General features: G+C 39.1%; 1 protein-coding gene across 3 annotated transcripts in view; it reads right to left on the bottom strand.

Moving 5' to 3' along the window:
- Positions 1–23602, bottom strand: part of AP3B1 (adaptor related protein complex 3 subunit beta 1) — a 344461-nt gene that overhangs the window by 160089 nt on the left and 160770 nt on the right. For all 3 annotated transcript variants that reach the window (XR_007356822.2, XM_048851142.2, XM_048851143.2), the window contains exons 8-10: positions 5399–5557; positions 1559–1656; positions 32–86 (exon numbers count right to left, since the gene is read on the bottom strand). Coding sequence is in view for 2 of the 3 variants with exons in the window: in XM_048851142.2 (XP_048707099.1) it covers positions 32–86; positions 1559–1656; positions 5399–5557 (312 nt within the window). In the remaining variant the exon portion in view is untranslated. The remainder of the gene's footprint in view (positions 1–31; positions 87–1558; positions 1657–5398; positions 5558–23602) is intronic.

The raw sequence follows: 23602 nt of genomic DNA, 5'->3' as shown, positions 1-23602 counted from the left end.
GTATAATCTAGAAAATGGTAAGAAGGTATACCTTTCTTTGAATTGACATAGTTGCAATATTCTGCAGAACAATATACTGCACTTCCCTAGAAATTAAAGAGAGAGTACTGTTGAATATATTTATCAAAATTACGTATTCGGAGATCAGTATATTAAAAGCAAAAAAAATTAAGACCAAAAGGATGCACTTACATGTATTGCTGAAAGGTTTTTAGCTGAATTTTCAATAAATATCTGTGAATATGCTTTCTATGCATATAAGCTACCATGCATATTTGACTTATAAAATATACTCAAGTATGCCAAAGAAACAAGAAAAGGTTGAGGCATGATAGCTATCACATGTCACTCATCAGTTTTACAGCGAGATGTGGCACAAATTTAGAACTGTCACTTTTAAAAGGCAGACAATGTGGGTGAAGTAATATCTCTTTTTGGACTACTTCCGTTGGTGAGAGACACAAGCTGTCGAGCTTATGCAGAGCTCTTCTTCAGGTCAACCACCTTTCCGATAAAATCCTGGGACGAACACAGCTACAACAACACTGCATACTTTTAAAAGGAAAATATTACTTTTCAATGTAATGATGCAGCCTTTGTTTGACATATTATGTCTTTCCTCAAACTAAAAAAAAAAATTAAGGATTTATTTAGGAGTTTTGAAGGTAGCATTGCAATACATACAGCAAGCCAGAAACTCAAGAAGGTCCCATATTTCTAGATATTGAGGCTAAAAAGAAAATGTTTACTCTTTGTCTGCACTATAGTAACTGCTGCGGTAGACAACAATTTAGCCTCACCTAATATTTGTGCTGCATATGTGGGATGGACAATACTTGGCAACTAACAGGTGTTTTAAAAGGAGTTTTCCAAGGATAATTAAAAAAAAAAGTGGTTTGGAGTGTATGCTGCTAGTCCCAGGTATCTGTCAGAGGGCAGTGTGCATATTCTGGTAAACTGTAGACCACTACAAAAATATAAATATTTATCTAGCACTAATATACAACATTAAAAAGACGTGCAGAATATTTTGACTATGAATATCTTGGTTTAGAGACTCAAAAGCTGGTCTAGGTTCAATCCAAACACTTCCATATCTTGGTTTCTCTACCTCTCAGTGGAGGCTGCTACCATAGCCTACCTCAGAGTGGGGTGTCAAGTGTCTTATTTAATGTTTATGAAGACACTAAAGAATTACAAAGTATTATAATTTCCAACAGCTCAATGTAAGCCCAAACTAACTTTTTTCACTGTTCCCATGTGTATACCCAGCAGTCAGCCATTTTCATTTCCCGGAGTACAACTGTCTAGGAGCGATGAGGTGCTCATGGCTAGGGGGTACATGCTATAAATGGAGAGTCCTGCAAAAATGTTCTGTTTAGTGGTATAAATCGGTGTTTACTCTAAGCCCAGAACTGGTTTGGCAGGCTTTTGCAAGCATCAGCTTAGACCTAACATTATAAGCCTCAATTTATGATGTACAATTACATATAATTTAAAACAAAGGCAAACTGTTTAGCAAGTTCTGTTTGAAGTTCAACAAAAGAGCTTGACCCACCTATTGCTACGAAGTAAACGCACTAAGGATTTAGAAACAATGCCAGCCTCTGACTTTGGTGCCAAGTGCCAGTAAAGTTGGGCAACTGCCATCACCACCTGAAAATACAATGTTAACACGCAGAACAATCTGCTACCTTAAAATAACTACACAATATATACCATGCTCTACTTTCAAGCTTCAAAATTACACACTCATTGCTTGTACAAAGATTTAAGTTTCTATTTCTGCATATATAATCTTTGATACCAAGGGGTTGATTCAAAAGCCAGGAGATATTTTCATTTCTGAATTCTAAGCTAATGAATAATTTACATTCCTATCAGTAATAAATAAATAACCAGATGTAGCTAAAGTTCTAATCAAACTGATATGTGTAAGAAACCAGAACTTACAGCCTTATTAGTATAAATTAATGAGAAAATTCCCTTTCTTTAAATCTATATAAAGCTTTTTATTTTTTATTAAAATCTAGCTCCAGTAATAGCTGTTCATTAATTAGTTTTAAACAGTAATACCATCACCAAAAACCTTTTCCTATTACCATATTTATCAATCTATACAATGCTATTTACATTTAATGATGACCTACAAGGACCTAAAACAACAAAAGGAAACCTGTAGGGTTATGTGCTCGTGATCCAAGTTACAAAATGTAAGAGACTGTAAAAAACACACAATTGCTTTTTAAAACTTAATAGGTCGTCATCCTCCTGGAAACAAAGATAATGTTGTACCAATATTTTTAAAAGGGTACATGGGATGACTCTAGTTAACTACGGGCCAGGCAGCCTAATATTCTGAACAAAACCATGAAAGGGCTCATAAGGGATGCAGTCTGGCAAAAATTAAAAGAATGACATCCTCAAATTGAACATGAGCCAAAAATGTGATGCTGTTGCAAAAAAAGGCTATTATTCTGGGGTGTAGTAACAGGGGTGTGATATATAAGACACAGGAGGTAATTGTTCCACTCTGCTTAGCACTGATGAGGCCTCAGCTGGAGTACTGTGTCCAGTGTTGGGCACCATACTTTAAGAAAGATATGGACAAACTAGAGAAAGTCCAGAGGAGAGCAACAAAAAGTGACAGAAAGTTTAGAAAACCTGACCTGAGGAAAGGTCAAAAAACTGGGCATGTTTAGTCTTGAGAGAAGACGACTAATGGAGGACCTCATAAGAGTTTTAAATATATTTAGGTCTGTTGTAAAGAAGATGCTGATCAATTGTTCTCCATGTCCACTGAAGATAGGACAAGAAATAATCTGCCACAAACGACATTTAGGTTACATATTAAGAAAAAAAAAATTATACAGATAGTTAAGCACTGGAATAGATTCCCAAGGGAGGTTGTGGAATCCTTGTCACTGGAGGTTTTTAAGAACAGAGTAGATAAAAACACCTGTATGGGTGGTTTAGGTATTCATTGCCTGTTTCAGAGAGAGGGGTTGGACTAAATGACTTTTCAAGGTCCCTTCCAGCCCTACATTTTTATGATTCTATAAACACCAATCAAACAAACTTGATATTTCTGATGCAATTACAAATTCAGTTGATAAAGGTAATTACATTAATATAATATATTTAGACTTTAGTAAGGTATTTGATTAACTTAGTGCCACAGTATATTTTTATTAAATAATAAACACTATACAAATGAATGTAGCACATATTAAATGGACTAAAAACTGGCTTATGGATGGATCTCAAAAAGTAAATGAGAAATCATATAATGTATTTCTAGTGGAGTCCCCAGGGATCTGTTCTTGGCCCAAAGTATTGAATATCTTTTTCAATGATACAGAAGAAAATGATATCATGGAGGGTAAAGTTTGCAAAATTGGTGGAGTGGCAAATAATGAGAAAGACATTAAGTATTCAGAGTGGTGTGGATCGTTTGGTAACCTGGGTTCATTTGAATATGAGTTTTTATACTGCCAAATGCAACCAAGAATATAGGTCACATTAGACAAGCAGACAGTCATTTGGAAAGCAGCAACTTTGAAAAAGACTTGGGGATCATGGTGGATAACCAACTGAATATGAGCTCGCAGAAACTCAGAGACCTAATACAATCTTTGGACATATAAGCAGGGGAATATGTAGTAGAAGTAGGAAGGTGGTATTATCAAGCTATTTGGCATTAGTGAGACCATTACCAGAATACTGTTATCAGTTCTAATATCCACACTTGAAAGAGATGTTGGCAAACTGGAAAGGATTCAGAAAAGAGCAACAAACGATTTGAGGCCCAGAACATATGCTTTACAGTGAGACCGAAGAAGCTCAATTTATTTAGTTTATCTAAGAAAAGGTTAAGAGATGACTTGATCATGGTCTACTCTATAAGTACCTGAGCAAGAAAGAGTTCTCTGCTATCCGAAATCTTACCTAGATAAATGTCCAATTGCTGAAGGTGAAGTTGGACAAATTTAGACGAGAGCTAAGCAAATGTAATTAGCTATCTGAACAATTTACCTAGTGATGTGGTAGACTCTCAATTAGCTGAAGCCAGTAAATCAAGACTCGATATCTTTCTAAAAGAAGATCAGTTCTAATACAAGTAGAAATTATGGTCTGGCAGGAATTAATGGGTGAAATTCCATGGCTTATGTTATGTAGGAGATCAGACAAGATAATCATAATGGTTTCTTTTGACCTTAAAGATCTGTGCATCTATGAAAAGTCAGATACTTTAATCTAGCTCCTAGAGACACTCAGCATGTACTATGCAGATGATGTTTTAGCCACCTCGGAATTCTGCTGGGAGACTGAAGGTAGGACTCAGGCTGGGATTTTCAAAGGATGTGGGTGTTTAACTCCTCCAGGCTCCTTTGAAAATCCCCACCTCAGAGAAAAGTGCCATCTAATAAATCACGAGCGCCTACGGTTTTCCTTGAGTCTTCATTCACATATTGCCAGCAGATCGAGGGACGTGATCGTTCCCCTCTATTCGACATTGGTGAGGCCTCATCTGGAGTACTGTGTCCAGTTTTGGGCCCCACACTACAAGAAGGATGTGGAAAAATTGGAAAATGTCCAGCGGAGGGCAACAAAAATGATTAGGGGACTGGAAAACATGACTTATGAGGAGAGGCTGAGGGAACTGGGATTGTTTAGTCTGCAGAAAAGAAGAATGAGGGGGGATTTGATAGTTGCTTTCAACTACCAAAGAGGATGGAGCTAGACTGTTCTCAGTGGTAGCGGATGACAGAACGAGGAGTAATGGTCTCAAGTTGCAGTGGGGGAGGTTTAAGTTGGATATTAGGAAAAAAACTTTTTCACTGGGAGGGTGGTGAAACACTGGAATGCGTTACCTAGGGAGGTGGTGGAATCTCCTTCCTTAAAAGTTTTTAAAGCCCTGGCTGGGATGATTTAGTTGGGGATTGGTCCTGCTTTGAGCAGGGGGTTGGACTAGATGACCTCCTGAGGTCCCTTCCAACCCTGATATTCTATGATTCTATGATTAACAGGGTTCGTTTCACCAGAGTTTCTGAAAACTGATAAGCTAAACAACCTGAAGTGCCATGGCAGCAGTCATATACTGTATTGCCTAATTCCCCTCTTACTCTTAATATTAAGAATAGGTAGGGAGCACATAACATGGCTGTTCAGGACTTTAGTATTAAATTACTCTCCCACTTTTAAGGACATTCAGTTGAAAACTGGTTACTTTTAGTTAGCTACAACAGAACTATTGTGTAACTACACAATTCTGCATGGTATTTTCTATACATATGGGGGGGGCCATACTCTACACCTGAATGCTCTAAATACTTGATTAAAACATTTTATAAGGGTGCACACTTAGCAGTTCAAGACATAAAGGTGTTTGTCATACAGCAGCATTCCGGCTTTGCAGCAAGGGCTTTGTATTTCGTATCAGCAATCTATGGTCTGGATCCATAGCATAGGGTTTCTTCACTTTCTGATCCTTCTTTTTCTGTTCTTCATCAGACTCATAGAAATCCTTCTCATTGTCCTCATCCAAAACACCATCCTAAAAGAAAATATTTACATCAAAGACTTGAATCAATCAGTTTTATAAAAAAGCATCCGTAACAAAACAATTTCAAATGAAAATGAATTATTTTACAAAAAAGGGTTTTTTTTTTAATAGCCTGTTCCCCTATTTTGCTCAGTCCACCTAGTTCAGAATGTAAGAACACATAATCTGAACAACATACTCTAAAGTGCAGCACATTTGGAAATAAGTTTTCAATTATTGGGTGAAATTCTATGGCTGATAGTATGTACTGTAGGTGATTAGACTAGAAGATCACAATGGTCAGTTCTGGACTTGAAGTCTATGAATTGCAGTTGGCATTTCTGAAAATGAACTTTAGCTGTTCGAACTTCATGATATTTGAGGATATGAAGCACTGATGCTACAAAAGGAAGGTGAAAGGTGGTCCCAGTAATTTACCTACACACAAATGCAGACAACTACAGTCAGATAGAGGAAGGATGATTTTATGCCCCAGGCACTATACTGGGATTAGGAAGATATGATTGTGTCCCTGTCTCTGCTACAGATTTTGAGAGATGTAGATCAGGTTATTTAGGCTCTATGCCTTAACTACCTATCAGGAGAATACTGATCTGACCAGGAAAATTGTAAAAAATTTATTAAAGGTTCTGAGATGCCAAGAGTCCTGGCTACACTTTAAAAGGCTCAGATTCAAGAAAAATATCTGATTTTAAAACATTGTTTAATTATCAACTTGCTCTTTGTATGTTTTTTACCTGCACTGAAGAACAGAAAATAGTTTTACAAATCTTTCATTGAGTGCACATTCTGACAATGCCAAAACAGGCCTTTTAATAACAAATAATAATGTCAAGATGGATACCATCAGTATTAGATTTTAAAACATTAGGACCGACCCAAATCTGGGGTGTACATCCATGTATTTCTACTGAAGTCAACGGAACTAGGCCAATTTATAGCAGTTCAGGATCTGGCCCCTTCTTTACAATTAGGTTTCATTTTCCAAACACATTTCACAATCCAGATACAGAAAGAGATACTTCAGTTAAGCAACTTACTTTCTAACTTTTGAAGATTACAAGACTAAGCAAAATGAGTCATGTTTTTTAAAGGACCATTTCCTGTGTATAACCAATGGAAAGCATAGTCACATTCAGAAAAGGCACCCACACTGTGGAACTCAATCACTAGACCTAGTTTTTATCTGATTCATAGGAAACAGTTATTTTAACCACACTAAGCTGACACTTAGCATACAAAGTAGCCATCCTTCATTTGTTGTAGTAAATTATTTTAATCTTAAGTCTTTTTTTAAAGGCTTTTTTACTATTTTTTTTAAATAGTAAAGCAGATAAAATGCAGGCTTTGGGTGGTGTTTTTAAATAATTATTATAAAATATAAACAGTTTAATTTTAAAAACTGAAGTTTTGCAGTAAATTTAGCTTTAGCTTTCACGTCAATTGTTTTTATTTTTGCAAGAGATTTTTGCTGTTAAGTTTGAATAAATAGGCAAGGCCACCTTTCAGAAGTCACTGTTGTTTATGTGCAGTAACTTTCGCTACTAGCCAAGCCCACCCCAAAAACATTTTGGTGGTACAGTTTCTTTTCAATATGCTCAGTTAGGAAAGTTAAGGAATCGTACACAAGAAAGAAAAAAATACTTTGCCAAAACAATAAAACTAAGTTCTGAGATAGTTAGCCCTGATCTTACATTTACATATAAAATACTAAACTGAATGGGCATATTCTGATACTGTTCTCCACATTCTATACCAGCATGACATTGATGGCTGTATGATAACAAAAGGGAATCAGTTTATATTCTTTGCTTGCTTCAAAGTTTCAAAAAATCCTCCTGAGGTTGGTGGGCATTTGTTTGTTTGGGGTTTTTTTGTTTTTTAAGAAATGTACAGAGCTGTCGTCATCAGTCATTGGGGCTTTCTAGGCAGTGGAGGATACGGAGAGACCCCTGGCACATGGCTTTAGAAGACTGTCAATTTCAGGGTTAGGAAGGAATTTCCCTATTATTCTTATCATTTGTACTGCAGTAGTTCCTACAGACCACACCAATAAAGGATGAGAGGCCCACTAGCTCCAGTGAAAAGGAACTTGCATAAGTATATACAGTTTCTCTCAGTCGATGATGATATAGCCTCAAAAACAAACATTCAAAGGAGTGATCCTCTAAGATGTCACATTCACAGCTCTTACAGTAAGTGACCCACAGACTTTCCATGTCATCTTACAATTGTTCTCAGTGTTTACACATAACTGAATATACATATTCAATTTTTCAGGCTAGACTCAACCCAACCTTTCCTTTTTGCACCCACAACTGTCACTTTTAATGTTTAATTAACTACCAGATTGCACCCATGCACAGACAGACATCAAAAGTGACATTAAATTGGTGGTCCTGCAGAATGATCATTCCTCTATCACAGACAATTTCTCCATGAATCAATACTTTTAGTAGAGTAGAACAGCAGTTCTCAAACTGTGGGTCGGAACCCCAAAGGAGGTCACGACCCCATTTTAATGTGGTCTCTAGGGCTGGCTTAGTCTAGCTGGGGTCCGGGACTAAAGCTGAAGCCCAAGCTGCAGCCCCACCACTGGAGCCGAAGCCTGAGAACTTCAGCCCTGGGCAGCAATACTCAAGTTACAGGACCCGTGCCAAGGGCTAAAGTCCTTGGACTTCGGCTTGTCCCCCGGCACAGGTCTGTGGGGTTCGGACTTTGCCCCGCCCCCCACGTTTGCCAACTTTCTGATTGCAGAAAACCTAACACCCTTACCCACCCCACACCCTAACCCCTTCTCCAAGCCCCATCCCTTCTCTTAGGCCCCGCCCCCACTCATATCATCCCCGCCTCCCTCCATCACTCACTCATTTTCACTGGGGTGGAGCAGTAGGTTGAGGGCTCCAGCTGGGGGTGCGAGCTCTGGGGTGTAGGAGGGGGCTCTGGGCTGGGGGGTGGGGCTGAGAGGTTTGGAGTGTGGAAGGGGGCTCTGGGCTTGGGCAGGGGGTTCGTTTGTGGAAGGGGATATGGGCTTTGTGCTGGGGCCAGAAATGAGGGGTTCAGAGTGTTGGGAGGGGGCTCTAGGCTGGGGGAGGGGGTTGGGGTGCAGGGGGGATGAGGGCTCTGGATGGGGGTAAAAGCTCTGGCATGCAGGAGGTGGCTCTGGGCTTGGGCAGAGGGGTTCAGAGTGCAAGAGGACTCAGGGCTGGGGCAGGGGGATGGGGTGCGAAAGGGGGTGAGGGCTCCAGTTGAGGGTGTGGGCTCTGGGGTGGGGCTGAGGATGAGGGGTTTGGGGTGCAGGAAGGGGCTCAGGTCTAGAGCAGGAGTGCGAGAGGGGGTACAGGCTCCAGGTGGTGCTTACCTCAGGTGGCTCCTTGGAGGCGGCAACATGTCCCTCCAGCTCCTAAGTGAAAGGGTGGCCAGGGGGCTCCACGCGCTGCCCCCATCCACAGGCACTGTCCCCACAGTTGCCATTGGCTGTGTTTCCCGGACAATGGGAGCTGTGGAACCGGTGCTTGGGACAGCACCTGCACCACAGAGAGGGGAAGCATGCAGAGTCCCCCTGGCCACCCCTGCACCTAGGAGCCAGAGGGACATGCCGTCCGCTTCCAGGAGCCACTGTAGCCAACCAGACTTTTGGCAGCCCAGTCAACTGTGCTGACCGAAACAGCCAGGGTCTCTTTTCAACAGGGCATTCCGGTCAAAAACCGGATGCCTGGAAACCCTAACCCCAACTGGGAGGGCGGGTTCAGGCTTTGGTCGTCGTCATCATTCCCCCCCCCCCCCGGGGGGGGTGTCATGTAATAATTTTTGTTGTCAGAAGGGGGTCGCGGTGCAGTGAAGTTTGACAAACCCTGGACTAGAGAGTTAGGATCTAAACGCAGCTTCCAAAAAACAAATATTCCAATTCAACCTGCTGACCAGTCAGCTCAAACTTTCCTGTAGTACTCTAGCAATGAGGGATACTGTTCCTTATTAAGGGCTTGGTTTTTTAAATTAACTATTGATAAATTTATCAGACTGGTAGCCCTGTTAGTCTGTATCAGCAAAAACTAGGAATACTTGTGGCACCTTAGAGACTAAAATGTATTTGGGCATAAGCTTTTGTGGGCTAAAACCCATTTCATCAGATGCACGGAGTGGAAAATATAGTAGGAGGATAGATATACACAGTACATGAAAAGATGGGAGTTGCCTTACCAAGTGGGAGTCAGTTCTAACAAGATAATTCAATTAAAGTGGGCTATTATCAACAAGAGGAAAAATCACTTTTGAAGAGGTAATCAGGATGGCCCATTTCAAACAGTTGACAAGAAGGTGTTAGGAACAGTAGGGGAAAATTAGCATGGGGAAATTAGTTTTTAGTTCTTGTAGTGACCCATCCACTTCCAGTCTTTATTCAGGCCTAATTTGATGGTCTCCAGTTTGCAAATTAATTCCAGTTCTGCAGTTTCTCCAGGGAGATTGAAGTGTTCTCCGACTGGCTTTTGAATGTTATAATTCTTGACGTCTGATTTGTGTCCATTTATTCTTTTGCATAGAGACTGTCCAGTTTGGCCAATGTACATGGCAGAGGGGCATTGCTGGCACATGATGGTATATATCACATTGGTAGATGTGACGGTGAATGAGCCCCTGATGGTGTGGCTGATGTGGTTAAGTCCTCTGATGGCGTCCATCGAATAGATATGTGGACAGAGTTGGCAACGGGGTTTGTTGCAGGGATAGGTTCCTGGGTTAGTGTTTTTGTGGTGTGGTGTGTAGTTGCTGGTGAGTATTTGCTTCAGGCTGGGGGGCTGTCTGTAAGCGAGGACTGGCCTGTCTCCCAAGATCTGTGAGACTGAGGGATCGTCCTTCAGGATAGGTTGTAGATCCTTGATGATGCACTGAAGAGGTTTTAATTGGGGGCTGAAGGTGACGGCTAGTGGCCTTCTGTTGCTTTCTTTGTTGAGCCTGTCCTGTAATATGACTTCTGGGTACCCTTCTGACTGTCAATCTGATTCTTCACTTCAGCAGGTGGGTATTGTAGTTTTAAGAACGTTTGATAGAGATCCTGAAGGTGTTTGTCTCTGTCTGAGGGATTGGAGCAAATGCGGTTGTATCTTAGAGCTTGGCTGTAGACAATGGATCGTGTGATGTGGTCTGGATGAAAGCTGGAGGCATGTACATAAGTATAGCAGTCCGTAGGTTTCCAGTATAGGGTGGTGTTTATGTGATCATTGCTCATTTGCACTGTAGTGTCCAGGAAGTGGATCTCTTGTGTGGACTGTGGACCGATCCAGGCTAAGGTTGATGGTGGGGTGGAAATTGTTGAAATTCTGAGAACTTAAGGGCATTAAATCAAGCACTCAGCACTTCATAAGATCAGGCCCAATTCACTGTTGTCCCGCACTTTGTGTTGTCATTAACACCAGAACAAAGAGGGTGTAAAAATGCCCCCGAATTATGGTAGCATTTTTACACACACTTCGCTCTGGTATAAATCAGGGGTTCTCAACCTTTTTCTTTCTGAGCTGCCCCCCCAACATGCTATAAAAACTCCACAGCCCACTTGTGCCACAATAATTGGTTTTCTGCAGATAAAAGCCAGGGCCAGCCTTAGGGGGTAGCAAACAGAGCAACTTCCTGTGGCCCCATGCCACAGGGGCTCCCGCAAAGCTACTTTACTCAGGCTTCAGCTTCAGACCAAGGTGTTGGGGCACAGGGCCCCGGGCTTCAGTCCCATGTGGTGGGGCTTCAGCTTTCTTCCCAGGACCCTATCAAGTCTGGTCCTGCTTGGCGGACCTCCCCGAACACTGGTCCTGCTTGGTGGACCCCCCCAAAACCTGCTTGCAGCCCCCCACGGAGCCCCAGACCCCTGGTTGAGAACCACTGGTATAAATGACAATCACAAGGTGTGGGACAAATACAAATCATACCATCATCTCTAATGTAAATTAACCAGGATACTCATGCTATTACTACTAGGATTTTACTCCCTTACTACTTAAGAAGTTATCTAGATATGTGTATCAAAATTAATTACACTCAGAGTTCCATGGGAAGATAAATAAGAAACCTACACACACAAATGATATTAACTGAACGTTTTTGTTTGGAAAGAAACTGCTTCACTATGACAAAAAAAGTTGAGACATATAAAAGTTGGAAAAAGCTTTTAAAACTTATCTTCCACTTCTTCAAAATGTAATTTTATCCTCCTTTTTGTTGTGTATATAATATTTATATAACTACACTTTAAGTGAAAAGATTTATTGATATTTAAGCAATTTACAAAAGAACATTTAAATAGTGTCTTGACATGTTTAAGTACACATCTTGCTACAAAATTAACAATACTGAGCAGTATATTGTTATATTACAGTTTTTCCTTTTTTCAAGTTATCTAAATAAAACCATATATTAAAATATGTATATTTAACCATTCATATTAATTTTAAAAACCTTTTTGGGGAAGCTGAACATTTTCTTTAGGAGAGGAAGAAGAGAGGACTCAGGTGAGGTGATAGAAAGTATGTGAAATTAGACATGGGGGAATATAATTCAGCATTGTCTTTTATGTATATCCTTCTTAATTATCCATTGTTCCTGTAAATACAAAATTCTAGTGCCCTTATCAAAACAAATTATTTCAGTATTTGTTTGTTTTCCTGTACCAGGTATACTATTACTTTTATCAGTTCTTGTTTGTTTGTCTTGCACTGTTCTTACAATATATGTAAAGTCTTCATTAGATATTCTATCAGTAGGTTTTTCCAGTGATCTGCAGTTGGAGTCTTTGCCTGGGTCCACAGATTGAGGACTGCTTTTTGTTAGTTTGTTTGGTTTTGGTTTTTGTTATAAAGTGCAAGAAGAGCTGCTTCCTTATTCCGGGCTTAAATCTTTTTAATTAGCTAACTCCCAATATACATCCTTAAATCCTGTTTAAGTTCTATCTCTAGTAGTTTATTATTATTTCTTTCTTCATCCAGCATTCCCACGTTTATAAAAGAGAGCCTGGTTGTTTTGCATTTCATACAGACATCTGGGGCAATATTACACAAAGGAGAAACATACATTTTGTAGAACAGAAGGTGCAAATTCAGTATTATCTGATTTGTACTGGAGCCAATATTTATAATCTGAATGACCTCATTCCACTCTTCTGCTATTTCACATTTACAGTTTACACTCCATAACTGAATAACTTTATCTGGCTTGTCTTAAAAACAATCCTGAAGTTATACATTTTAAACAATCTTAATTTCTGAAACGTCAAGCCCTTGTATGACTTTTTTATACTACTGTACTTGAATCAACTACACACTCATATTTGCTTCCTTAGAATACACATCTAATAAGGAAATCACTTGTCTCTTAGGAGCTCTCATAAGACTGCAATTGAATTACACCTCTGTGTCAAAGCCAGTTCTGAATGACTCCTTAAGGTAGCTGTAGGCCAAGCAACTCTATTAAATGCATTAAATTAAATTAAATCAATTAAAAAAAAGTGTCTTAATACAAAGATTCATCAACAGCTTTTACTTTACGGTATTCATATAAGCAAATATTTTAGCTACCCAGAATATGAAGCTGTTGTACTAACCTGTTCAACACAGCAATTAGTGATTACATAAAACTCTGAGAATAAATGTTCACTTAAAATTGACACTGTTTCACTCCCACATTTCTCCTTGCAGTGTCCATTAACATACTTCTTCAGAGTTCAATTGAATTATTCTAATAAAGGACATTCCAGTTCTGCCTACTTTGCTATACCAGCGTTCAGGGTCACAGGTAGTAATTTTAGTAAGCAATATGCAAAACAACTTTTTTTTTCCCCCTATTAGTGTCCTACTCTCATGTTTATGTGAACCTTAAAACAATGTAGATAACTTATCTTGCTGTTAAGCAATATTACTACTAATAAACATTAACTTAATGGAATTCATATAAGAATATGAAACATCATTTAATGCTTTATACCAAATTGATATTCCTTAATATGAAATAATGCTGATCATTTAATTTCCAAGTAAATTATTTAACAGAAAAAAAAGCTTACCAAGTAGCACAGATACCAAGAATCAAAACGGGAAGTGAAAACACTTTACCACAATAGTTTTGATTTTTCCCTCTACTCTGATTCCTCCAGTGGAAAACTAGCTAAGTCTGGATTATCAACATTCAGAACACTCCAAATGTTACAAAAAAGTAACTGAAGCCTTACTCAAGCAAAACAACCCAAGTGCTGAAAGAGTCCATAAAAATAACTTTTGCATTAAAAGAAAAGAAGGGAGATGATAAATGTCAAATTACATTGCTTATGCAGTACTGTATAAACTTATTTCTCTCTGCTGTTGGTTACCACTTATTAGGAGCTTGAAAATAAAATTTCCCTTCATATTTCATCTCTTACTATTGTTTATTATTTAAGTGCTAAAAATTTTTTTTTTTTGAGTAAAATACCAAGAGTATCTGGCAAACACTCTTTTTCCATTTCTAGTGTCAGAGCACCCGTCACGACTTCTTTTATTTACTTCTGTCTACACACCACTGAGCTCTTCTCTTTTAAAATTAAAATGTTAAAGTGCCAGATCAACAGCACTCAAAATTAAACTCTCATTTATCCACAGAACGTGCAACTGCAGTGCAAACTTCCAATGCATCTCAAACCTGTCCTAAAAGGATTACCTCTTCCAGTGCATTGCAACTCAGTCCTGAATGGACTACCTCTACAGTAAGAAGGTAATTCAGTCTTTATTGATTCAATAATTGATATGTCTGCTGTGACTGCCAGCAGGGGTGCCAACTAGTATATCAGTTCTATTCACGTGAACAGCAACACACAGTCCTGAAAATGGTACTTAACTAGTTGATCATTGCTGTGAAGTGGCAGGAGGCGCTCTCATGCATTTTAATTTTTTGGAAGTATTTTTCTGCATAAAAATGCCAATTAAAAAATTTGGAGCGAAGTCCAAACAATTTTATAAGGCTACTTGCCTCTTGTAAAAGTTCATAAATGCCATGTTTAGAAAAAATTATGGTGTCTCACACTTTCTGCATTCTTCCACAACCAGGAATATTAACTTGATCTTTGTTCTTCAGTGATGATTTATTTATTTCCCATCTAGAAAAAACCTCTTGTGAGATCAGAACTGGTTGTTATATGAATAATTATGTCCCAGATAGAGGATAACTTCCACATGGGAAATAAGCTTAATGAACTGAAGAACTCAGAATCAGAGCGTTTGTTCTCATAAAAGCGTCTTAGTAAAATAGATTAGAAAAAGTGGTATGTAAGTACCATATACTGTACCATGGAATTGAATAGAAGCAATGGTATACAAATAGCAAGTTATGCATGTGAAAGATATAAATTAAGATGCAATAGGTGACCACAGGTTTTAAAAAATTGCCATTTCAAGTGTCAGATAATTTTACCAGATAATTACCAACTTTACCAAAACAGGAGGGCAGTTACTAGGGGATCTGTGAAAATTCTATCACTTCAGGCACCTGATCAGAATAACTAATATAAACTACCCTCAAATGCTATTCTGAGCCACAGAGTATACCCTCTATAAGTTTCTAAAAGTAATTTAAAAAAAAAGGGGCAAATTGCTCGCAACTTAGAACACATCTTTTAACAGAATTACATTAGTAATTCTTGTTACCTGAACAGTACTTATTTCCTAAAATCCCTCTGTATTCCATTCCTTTTTCTAAACAACATGCAACCATACAAACAAAACAGCTATTCACACGTGACATTCTCCTAACCAATAAAAACTATTTATACTATTGTTTGCATGGGTAAAATGTAACTAGCCTTAGGATTAACAATATAAAATTTGTAAACTGTCTCATCGTTCCTGAAGAGTATTTAATCAACTATTAATTCAGAAAAAGGTAACCACAGTCAGAATTTTTAACACGAAAACTATTTTTATCTGCCAAATCCTTCCAAAGTAATATTTTAGTTCTTCTACTCCCATTTGCTGCAATCTGTTGTAAATCAGTACTGTTATACTGTTTTGAGATTACAGTAGTCCCTAATATTTACACATTACAATTATTATGTTTTATAAGACCTCTGATGGGAGCTGTTCAGATGGTATTTGTGGGTCAAGTGGAAAATAGGCAAGTTTGTGTATTAGGTGCACAAAATATCACAACTATACCTCTCCGACTTGCTCCCACTTGCTTTTCAATCCAACACTATGTCTCATTTGTCTTCTTACGGCTGCTGAAAAAGTACTCACAGCCCTCAAAGACAGTCTTCACTCACAAAAACGTGGCTCTTTTAAAGTGAGATAACTAATGTTCCTTAGCTAACTTACTCCAAAATTCTACTGGAGATGAGGCGTTGGTCATTTTTACTGTAATATAGCTAAGGGAGGTCAGCCATGAGTGGTGTGGGAGGGACATAGTGTTCACCTTGCCTAGCTACACTGCAGTAAAATCTTGTCTCCACTAGGATTTCACAGTGAAATAACTAACAGGAGTAGGGTATCTTGCTGTGAAGAAAAACACACCTTTTTTTAACCAGTGAAGACGTGGTGGCTTCTAACATTCCCATTTAATCCTCATCTTTCCTTTTGTCCTTGCATTTGACTCATTCTTGACCCTCTGAGTTCAATTATTTAGAACAAGTCTACACTCCAAAATTAAGTCAACCTACGTTATGTCAACATACAGCCACCACAGTAATTAAATCAGTTTTACACGTCCACACTACGTCCAGGAACGCTTGCACTGATTTAACTGCCAGAGTGGGGCTTTGGGGACAGCTTCTGAAAGGCAGCAACAGTCTATGTAAGCAACGCAGTGTCTACATTGACACTGCATCAACCTAACTAAATAGACCTAAGCGCTATGCTTCTCGTGGAGGTGGAGTTATTAAATTGGTATAGCGGGCAAGTTACAAAGGTGGGAGCTATATTTTAGTGTAGCTACTTACAGAGTTAGGTCGACATAAGCTGCCTCATACTGACCTAACTCTGTAGTGCAGACCAGGCCCTAGTTAGCAGTTTCTTGTAATCTGGTCATTACTGGGAAGATTCTGGGGAAAAAAATGTTAAAAGGCAGAGGACAATTCTAGCACGCAAGTCTCCTAGTTTCGTCAAAGGTTATTTCCTCTTTTAATAATTTCTCTTTAAGGGGTTTGTACTGGAGCGCAGATATATATTACAAAACTCTTCCCTACAATTTTGGAACCAAACTGAAAATCTCAAAAGGATTTCCTATTTCTCATTAGTAGTAGCTGGGGAAAAGCAGGTCTGGAGGTCACCTATTGCTATCACCAGGTGGCAGAGTAAACTGGGAAATTCTCAAGAATATGCTAAAGCCATTCACCAGAAGACAGGTCTGGTCATGTCTGCAGAGCAGAGGAAAACTTCACCATAGGAACAGTCAAACCTGGATTTGAAAGAGATTGTATGTATTATGTCTTCTGCATGTTATTCAGTCCACAGCAGAAGTGACTATTTTAGTACCAAAAATATCCATCACACTGTTTTACAGATAAAAACAGACCCCTACAGCCGTAAAGACATTTTCACAAAATATTTAAATTTAAATAGGAAACTGCCAGATAACAAGCTCTATTAGCTTGTTAACTTGTTAAAGTTGCTAACCAGATAAGCTAAGACTTAACTGAATTTTTGTCTGGGCATTACAGTTAAGGTGGCATTAGATTTGAGAATATAAATTGCATATTTAGAGTAAAACACATTACATGGACTTTGCAATTAACCCAAAAACAAGTATTATAAACCCCAAAAATTCAGAGTTAAGGTTAACTTTAAAAGAAATCCAAAAAATTTTAAGGCATGGAAACACAATTAGAATGCTCAAACAACCTTAACTCTCACCTATAATGACACCATGAAATAGATATATGATTAAAAGATTAATATTTTTAAAGGACATACTCTGAAGAAAAAATGGGAATAAAAATATCATTACAGGAGTTAAAGTTGTTTAGGTGCCAGGGCCAGTCCTAGAGTCCCATCACTGGGGGTGGGGGCGGAAGGGGAGTGGGTATTCTGGGGTCCTTGAATGACCCTATTTAAAAAACAACCAACCTCCCAGGAGCCCTAGAGCTAGTTAGACCCTGGAAAATCTTGGATTTCAAGAATTTTAAAAAGTAAAGTTTGGGTACTGTGTCAATATTTTGCTGTGATTTATAATTTATATAAAGGATGAAGACTATACAGATTTTACATATTTCAGTCCGAGACTAATTTGAGGCCTCGAAGATTGTTTGGGGGGAGGGGGAAATGTCCTCTTTGTGCCCCCTCCCCAAGTGGCTCCAGGCTTTGCGGAGGGAAGCCCTAACCATGCCTTTCACTTTTTTCTGCTCTTAAACACCCAGTTTTCCCCTTCGGTCCCTGATGTACCCCTGAGCATGCACACTTCCCTCCCCCAACCATCTTTTTTCCTCCTTCCCTCTTGCCTTTCTTATTGAGTAAAACTAGTGGAAATTTAGTTTCTTTAAAAAAAAATTGAATTAACGTTCTTTTTTGCAATCCTTCTTAAATTAAAGCTGCTTCCTCATCAGAGACTTAATAATGTTATACTCCAGAGAATTCCACAAAGAACTGCCCACTTTACAAAAGTCTTCATAATGTAGCCTGCACACAAGATATCAGTTTGTTTTAAGGGAACCTTTTTACCATGAAGATTATTATGGAACAATGCTACATTTCTTAAAGGACCCATTTCAACTAATTTTAACTCAAACTATTAAATGTATTTACTTGTAACTTCTCAGAAAATTCATTTTCTACTCAAAGAGTAAGTGTTCTCCATGGTAAAGATATGTAACAAATATTAAGCTAAGCACAGAAAATGAATTCCTGCTTTAAGTGAAAAAACAACTCAACTCATCCTTAACTATGGAGCTACAGCAGACACCTCCATAATACAAGTCCAAAACCATGATGTCCAAAGTTTTGAAAATATCGTGCAAGTCTAGATTTCTATTAACTTGCAGTAAGCCAGTTACACATGTGAAATTCTACAAATTACTCAATGAAAGTTCCAAACACAATCTACACAATGCACAAGAACCACAACACTTACACAAAACTGTCATAACACTAAACCAGAATATTTTCTTCCCTTCCAATATGGATCACAAACCTGTAGCTCACATACATCTACAATGCTCCTTTACTTCATCACAACTCCAGTTAGCACCATAGAGCCAGTACAATTAATGTGGTGAGCAGGATTCTGCTCTGACTAGAGATGGTTGGGAATTATTCAATCAAACATTTTTATTTTATTACTATTTGTGAAAAAGTATCCGTTTCAATGAAACTGTCATCAAGAAAGTTTATCGAATCCAAAATCGAGACCCACCCCACTCCAGAATAGTCAGTACCATGGTGGCTACAGCACTAACCTAGAATGCAGGAGACCGAAGACCAAGTCCCTGCTCTGATTCAGACAGGGCAGGGAGGTGAACACAAGACACATGTCAGATAAGTGCCCTAACCATCAGGCTGTTATCTGGTGTCTCTTCCTCTGAATTTTTACCCTGATGAGGAATGGAACCAAATGCTGAAACCTCTAATGTTTTTTATGAAAAAGAATTCTTGTTTTCCAGCCAGTCCTAGCCCATATCAGAACTGTTAACTAAGTTATAAATATGGCCCTACCAAATTCATGGTCCATTTTGGATGTCAATTTTAAGGTCATAAATTTAGGGTTTAAAAAAAAGTTGTAAATTTCATTTTTTCAGCTATTTAAATCTGAAATTTCAGGGTGTTGTAATTGTAGGGATCTAGAATCAAAAAGGAGCTCTGAGGTGGGGGGGGGTCACACAAGGTTATTGTAGTGGGGGTTGCAGTACTGCCACCATTATTTCTGCACTGCTGCTGGTGAGGCACCGCCTTCAGAGCTGGGCAGCTGGAGAGCAGCAGCTGCTGGCCGGGAGCCCAGCTCCGAAGGCAGAGGTGCCACCAGCAGTAGCTCAGAAGTAAAGATGGCATGGTATGGTATTGCCACCTTTACTTCCGTGCTGCTGCTGGTGGGGCACTGCCTTCAGAGCTGGGCAGCTGGCCAACAGCCGCCGCTCTCCGGTTGCCCAGCTCTGAAGGCATCGCAGAAGTAAGGGTGGCAATACCATGACCCCACTAAAATAACCTCGCCAACAAAGCTAACACTGCTTGTAGGGCTGGAAGTATTTTGTTGGCAAAAGTTTACACACGCTGACTTTTAGCGACAAGGCTGTGTCGACACAGCCTTGTTGCTAAAAGCTGCATGGTACAGACAAGCCCTAAGTTGCAAAGTATGTAGATCTGTCAGTGTTTTCAGACATTCCAAGTCTTACAGTATACTGAAGTGTTGTATTTCAGAGTAGCAGCCGTGTTAGTCTGTATTCGCAAAAAGAAAAGGAGTACATGTGGCACCTTAGCGACTAACAAACTTATTTGAGCATAAGCTTTCATGAGCTACAGCTCACTTCATCGGATGCATTCAGTGGAAAATACAGTGAGGAGATTTATATACATAGAGAATATGAAACAATGGGTGTTACCATACACACTGTAACCAGAGTGATCAGGTAAGGTGAGCTATTATCAGCGGGGGGGTGGGGGGGACCTTTTGTAGTGATAATCAAGGTGGGCCATTTCCAGCAGTTGACAAGAACGTCTGAGGAACTGTGGTGGGTGGAGGGGGGGAAATAAACATGGGGAAATAGTTTTACTTTGTGTAATGACCCATCCATTCCCAGTCTCTATTCAAGCCTAAGTTAATTGTATCCAGTTTGCAAATTAATTCCAATGCAGCAGTCTCTCATTGGAGTCTGTTTTTGAAGTATTTTTGTTGAAGAATTGTCACTTTTAAGTCTGTAATCGAGTGACCAGAGAGATTGAAGTGTTCTCCGACCGGTTTTTGAATGTTATAATTCTTGACGTCTGATTTGTGTCCATTTATTCTTTTACGTAGAGACTGTCCAGTTTGACCAATGTACATGGCAGAGGGGCATTGCTGGCACATGATGGCATATATCACATTGGTAGATGTGCAGGTGAACAAGCCTCTGATAGTGTGGCTGATGTGATTAGGCCCTATGAGTGTTGTAGAATTTCATCCAGTTACAAATACGTATCCGCAACAATCCTTGAGAAGGGAAAATTAATTATAAGCAAAGTTCACAAATGCTCAAACACAAATCTTCAAAGAGAACTAAGATCCAGAGGAAACAGTAAAGTTGCACATTTAGTCATTCCATATCTCCAAGTGTGTAAAATGGTCAGTTTCAGCAATCTTCCTTTTGCCAACAAATAGCATTTTACAACAGTAATTTAAAGGTCTATCCAACAAAGTACAAACCGGATTAACTGGGCCATATTTAGACTATACTCCTAACAACACTAAAAGCCTCCAAAATATTCCAAGAAAATAATTTAAGTTCTGTAATGTGATCTGAAATTTTAGGAATGGGCAATTGATCAAATATTCCTGCCCTCAAACTGGTGACCCGACTGATAAGTATACTGTCCTCAGCAGAAATTCTGCCTTGGTTGTTTTAACAGCAGCAGTTGATATTAAATCTTACACAGTGGCATTTTTCCTTCATTGTACTGAATAAGCAAGCAAATCAGCTGAAGACATCATAAAACATCTGTTGACTTCCTTCACTGCATTCCTTGCCAAAACCTGGGGTACACTTGCTGCAGATGATACAGCCATCATAGAAAAACAGGTGTTGCTACATTCGTGACGCAGAGGTACCCCATCTTGTTAGTGGCACTTTTCCAACCACAACAAACTCTGGGATATGTTATCAAAGAAATGGACGGTGAGAAATAGTTTGCAGTCTTTGATAAACTACTACATCTGCAATAAAAATCCAAATCAAGTTTTTACTCTTACAGGTGGGGAAGTGTGAGAGTTTGTTTTGTAATTGTTACTTTTAATTATCTAGAATGTACCCATATACTAAGGTGCTAAGGAGCATGTAAGTACTAATCAGATATCACCAAGTGGACAGAAGCCCTAAACAGAATTTCTGAGTATTCTGGCCCTTTAGAAAGCTCCAGCACATTTCAGGAAGGAGAGACTCAGCATTTTATTTTGCACTGCCCCCACGTTTTCAATATGCCAAAGATCTGAGAACTGACAACGTAACAGCATCATAGAAGGTGTTAAGGGAAAGCTGGAGACTTTGGCAAATTAGGTAGGGAGCAGTCAACATCTTGGATAAGAACATCTGATGTGTATGCTAAAATGATCAGTGAAATAGTTAAAAAGCTGATATTAAAGCTGATATTTAAATTGCTATGTGTAAGTTTCAGAGCTAACATCCAATTTAAATGTATTGGGCAGTTCACACTTTGAAGAGCCATTGGTTCAGTCTATCTCCTAACTCAAGAAGATGATGCTTCATCAGCTTACACTCTGAATCTTTCAAGGATTTCTTTGCTACCATAAGGGCTGGAAACATATAAACCAAACACAGTTAAAATGAAAACCTGGCTTCTAGAACACAGGTCTGCAGCACAAGGTGGATTACAAGGCAATTTCTGTAGTGATAGGACTATGGAATACATAGGGCCCGGCTTTCTTAATCATATTTGATCTAGAAGGAAAATGCCTAGCATGGAAGTGACTTACACCAGTGCAACACAGTTTGTGGCAAAGGTACAAATTGTTTTGTATCAATGTAAATCATACCTAACCCCAGGGGTTTATATTGCCGCAGTTACACTGGTTCCTAAGATCCCAGTGAAACTAGACTGGAGACATATTCTGAATCAACAATACCATTTTTAAAGAGCAAATTTTCAGAGAAGTCCCATGCTAAGTAGAAAACTATGCTTGGAATTTCAACTACTTTTCAGCCTTCCATTATTGACCTTTCAGCCATCATTTCCTGTGAATCTGCACTCTGAACAAAGCTATTCTTTTCTTAATAATTTTAAGAAATAATAAAATTGGCATAGAAGAGGTACCACTACAGTATATTTAGATAAGATTATGCAATAGAAAGGTTTGTCAGTAGATTTTAGGATTTTGCTCACACTGCAACAATACAGAAAGAGTAACAAATCCCAGAGTTCTCTGATTTAGACCTTTATGCTAAGATTTTAATGTTAAGTAGTATGATTATAACTTAATTATGATGAGATGAAATATTATCACCCCTGATTTTTATCACTTGAAATTATGGACCAGGTGTGCCAGAGAGCATAAATTTGGTAAAAATGGAAGTCAACTGAAGAAACTTATTTATTGTATCTCTAGTTCTTTTAGACGTGATGAAGACGTGTATTTCACTTAGGGGTGTGTGTGCTTAGAGCACTGGAGCCAGATACTTTTGACTAGCAGTACCCATAGGGAGGTGGCGCTCATGCCTTGTGGCTGTGGCCTCTCCCTGACTATATGAGGCAGCACCGCCCTAATCCTACTCAGTTCCTTTGCACCAAAAGCCCATGAAAGGAGACTCCGATGCAGAGGGGACAGAGGGTGGGTAATGGAATACACGTCTTCAGCACATCTCAAAGAACCACAATTACAGTAAGTAACCATTTCTTTTTCAGGTAGATAAAAACGTGTATTCCACATAAGTGACTTACAAGCAGTAGCCAGTCCAAGGGGGGTACTCACAGTCTACCGAAATGGGGACTGAAGGACCACCCTACTGAGAACTGCGTCCATTCTGGAAGAAGTGGTAATAGCATACTAGTCCGTAAATGTATGTATGGACAATCACGTGACCACCCTGCAAATATCCAATATGAAAATGTCACCGAGGAACGCTATTGGCATTGCTTGGGCTCTCGTTGAACAAGCTTGCATCTGCTGAGGGGGCATAGCCAAAGCTATCTCATATGCAGTCTTGATATAGGATGTTATTCATTTACAGATAGTCTATGAAGAGATGGCTTGCCCCTTCACGTGGTCTGCGAATGACACAAACAGGCAAGGCGAAGCATGAAACAGTTTAGTCCTATCCAGATAAAAGGCTAGAGAATGTCTAACATCCAAAGTATGAAGGTGCTTTTCCTCAGGCATGAATGGAGCTTAGGGGAAAAA

The sequence above is a fragment of the Caretta caretta genome, chromosome 5, assembly GCF_965140235.1.
Source record: "Caretta caretta isolate rCarCar2 chromosome 5, rCarCar1.hap1, whole genome shotgun sequence".
Classification (NCBI taxonomy): domain Eukaryota; kingdom Metazoa; phylum Chordata; order Testudines; family Cheloniidae; genus Caretta; species Caretta caretta.
Note: the sequence above shows the minus strand (reverse complement) of the source record. Positions and strands in the feature narration are given on the sequence as shown.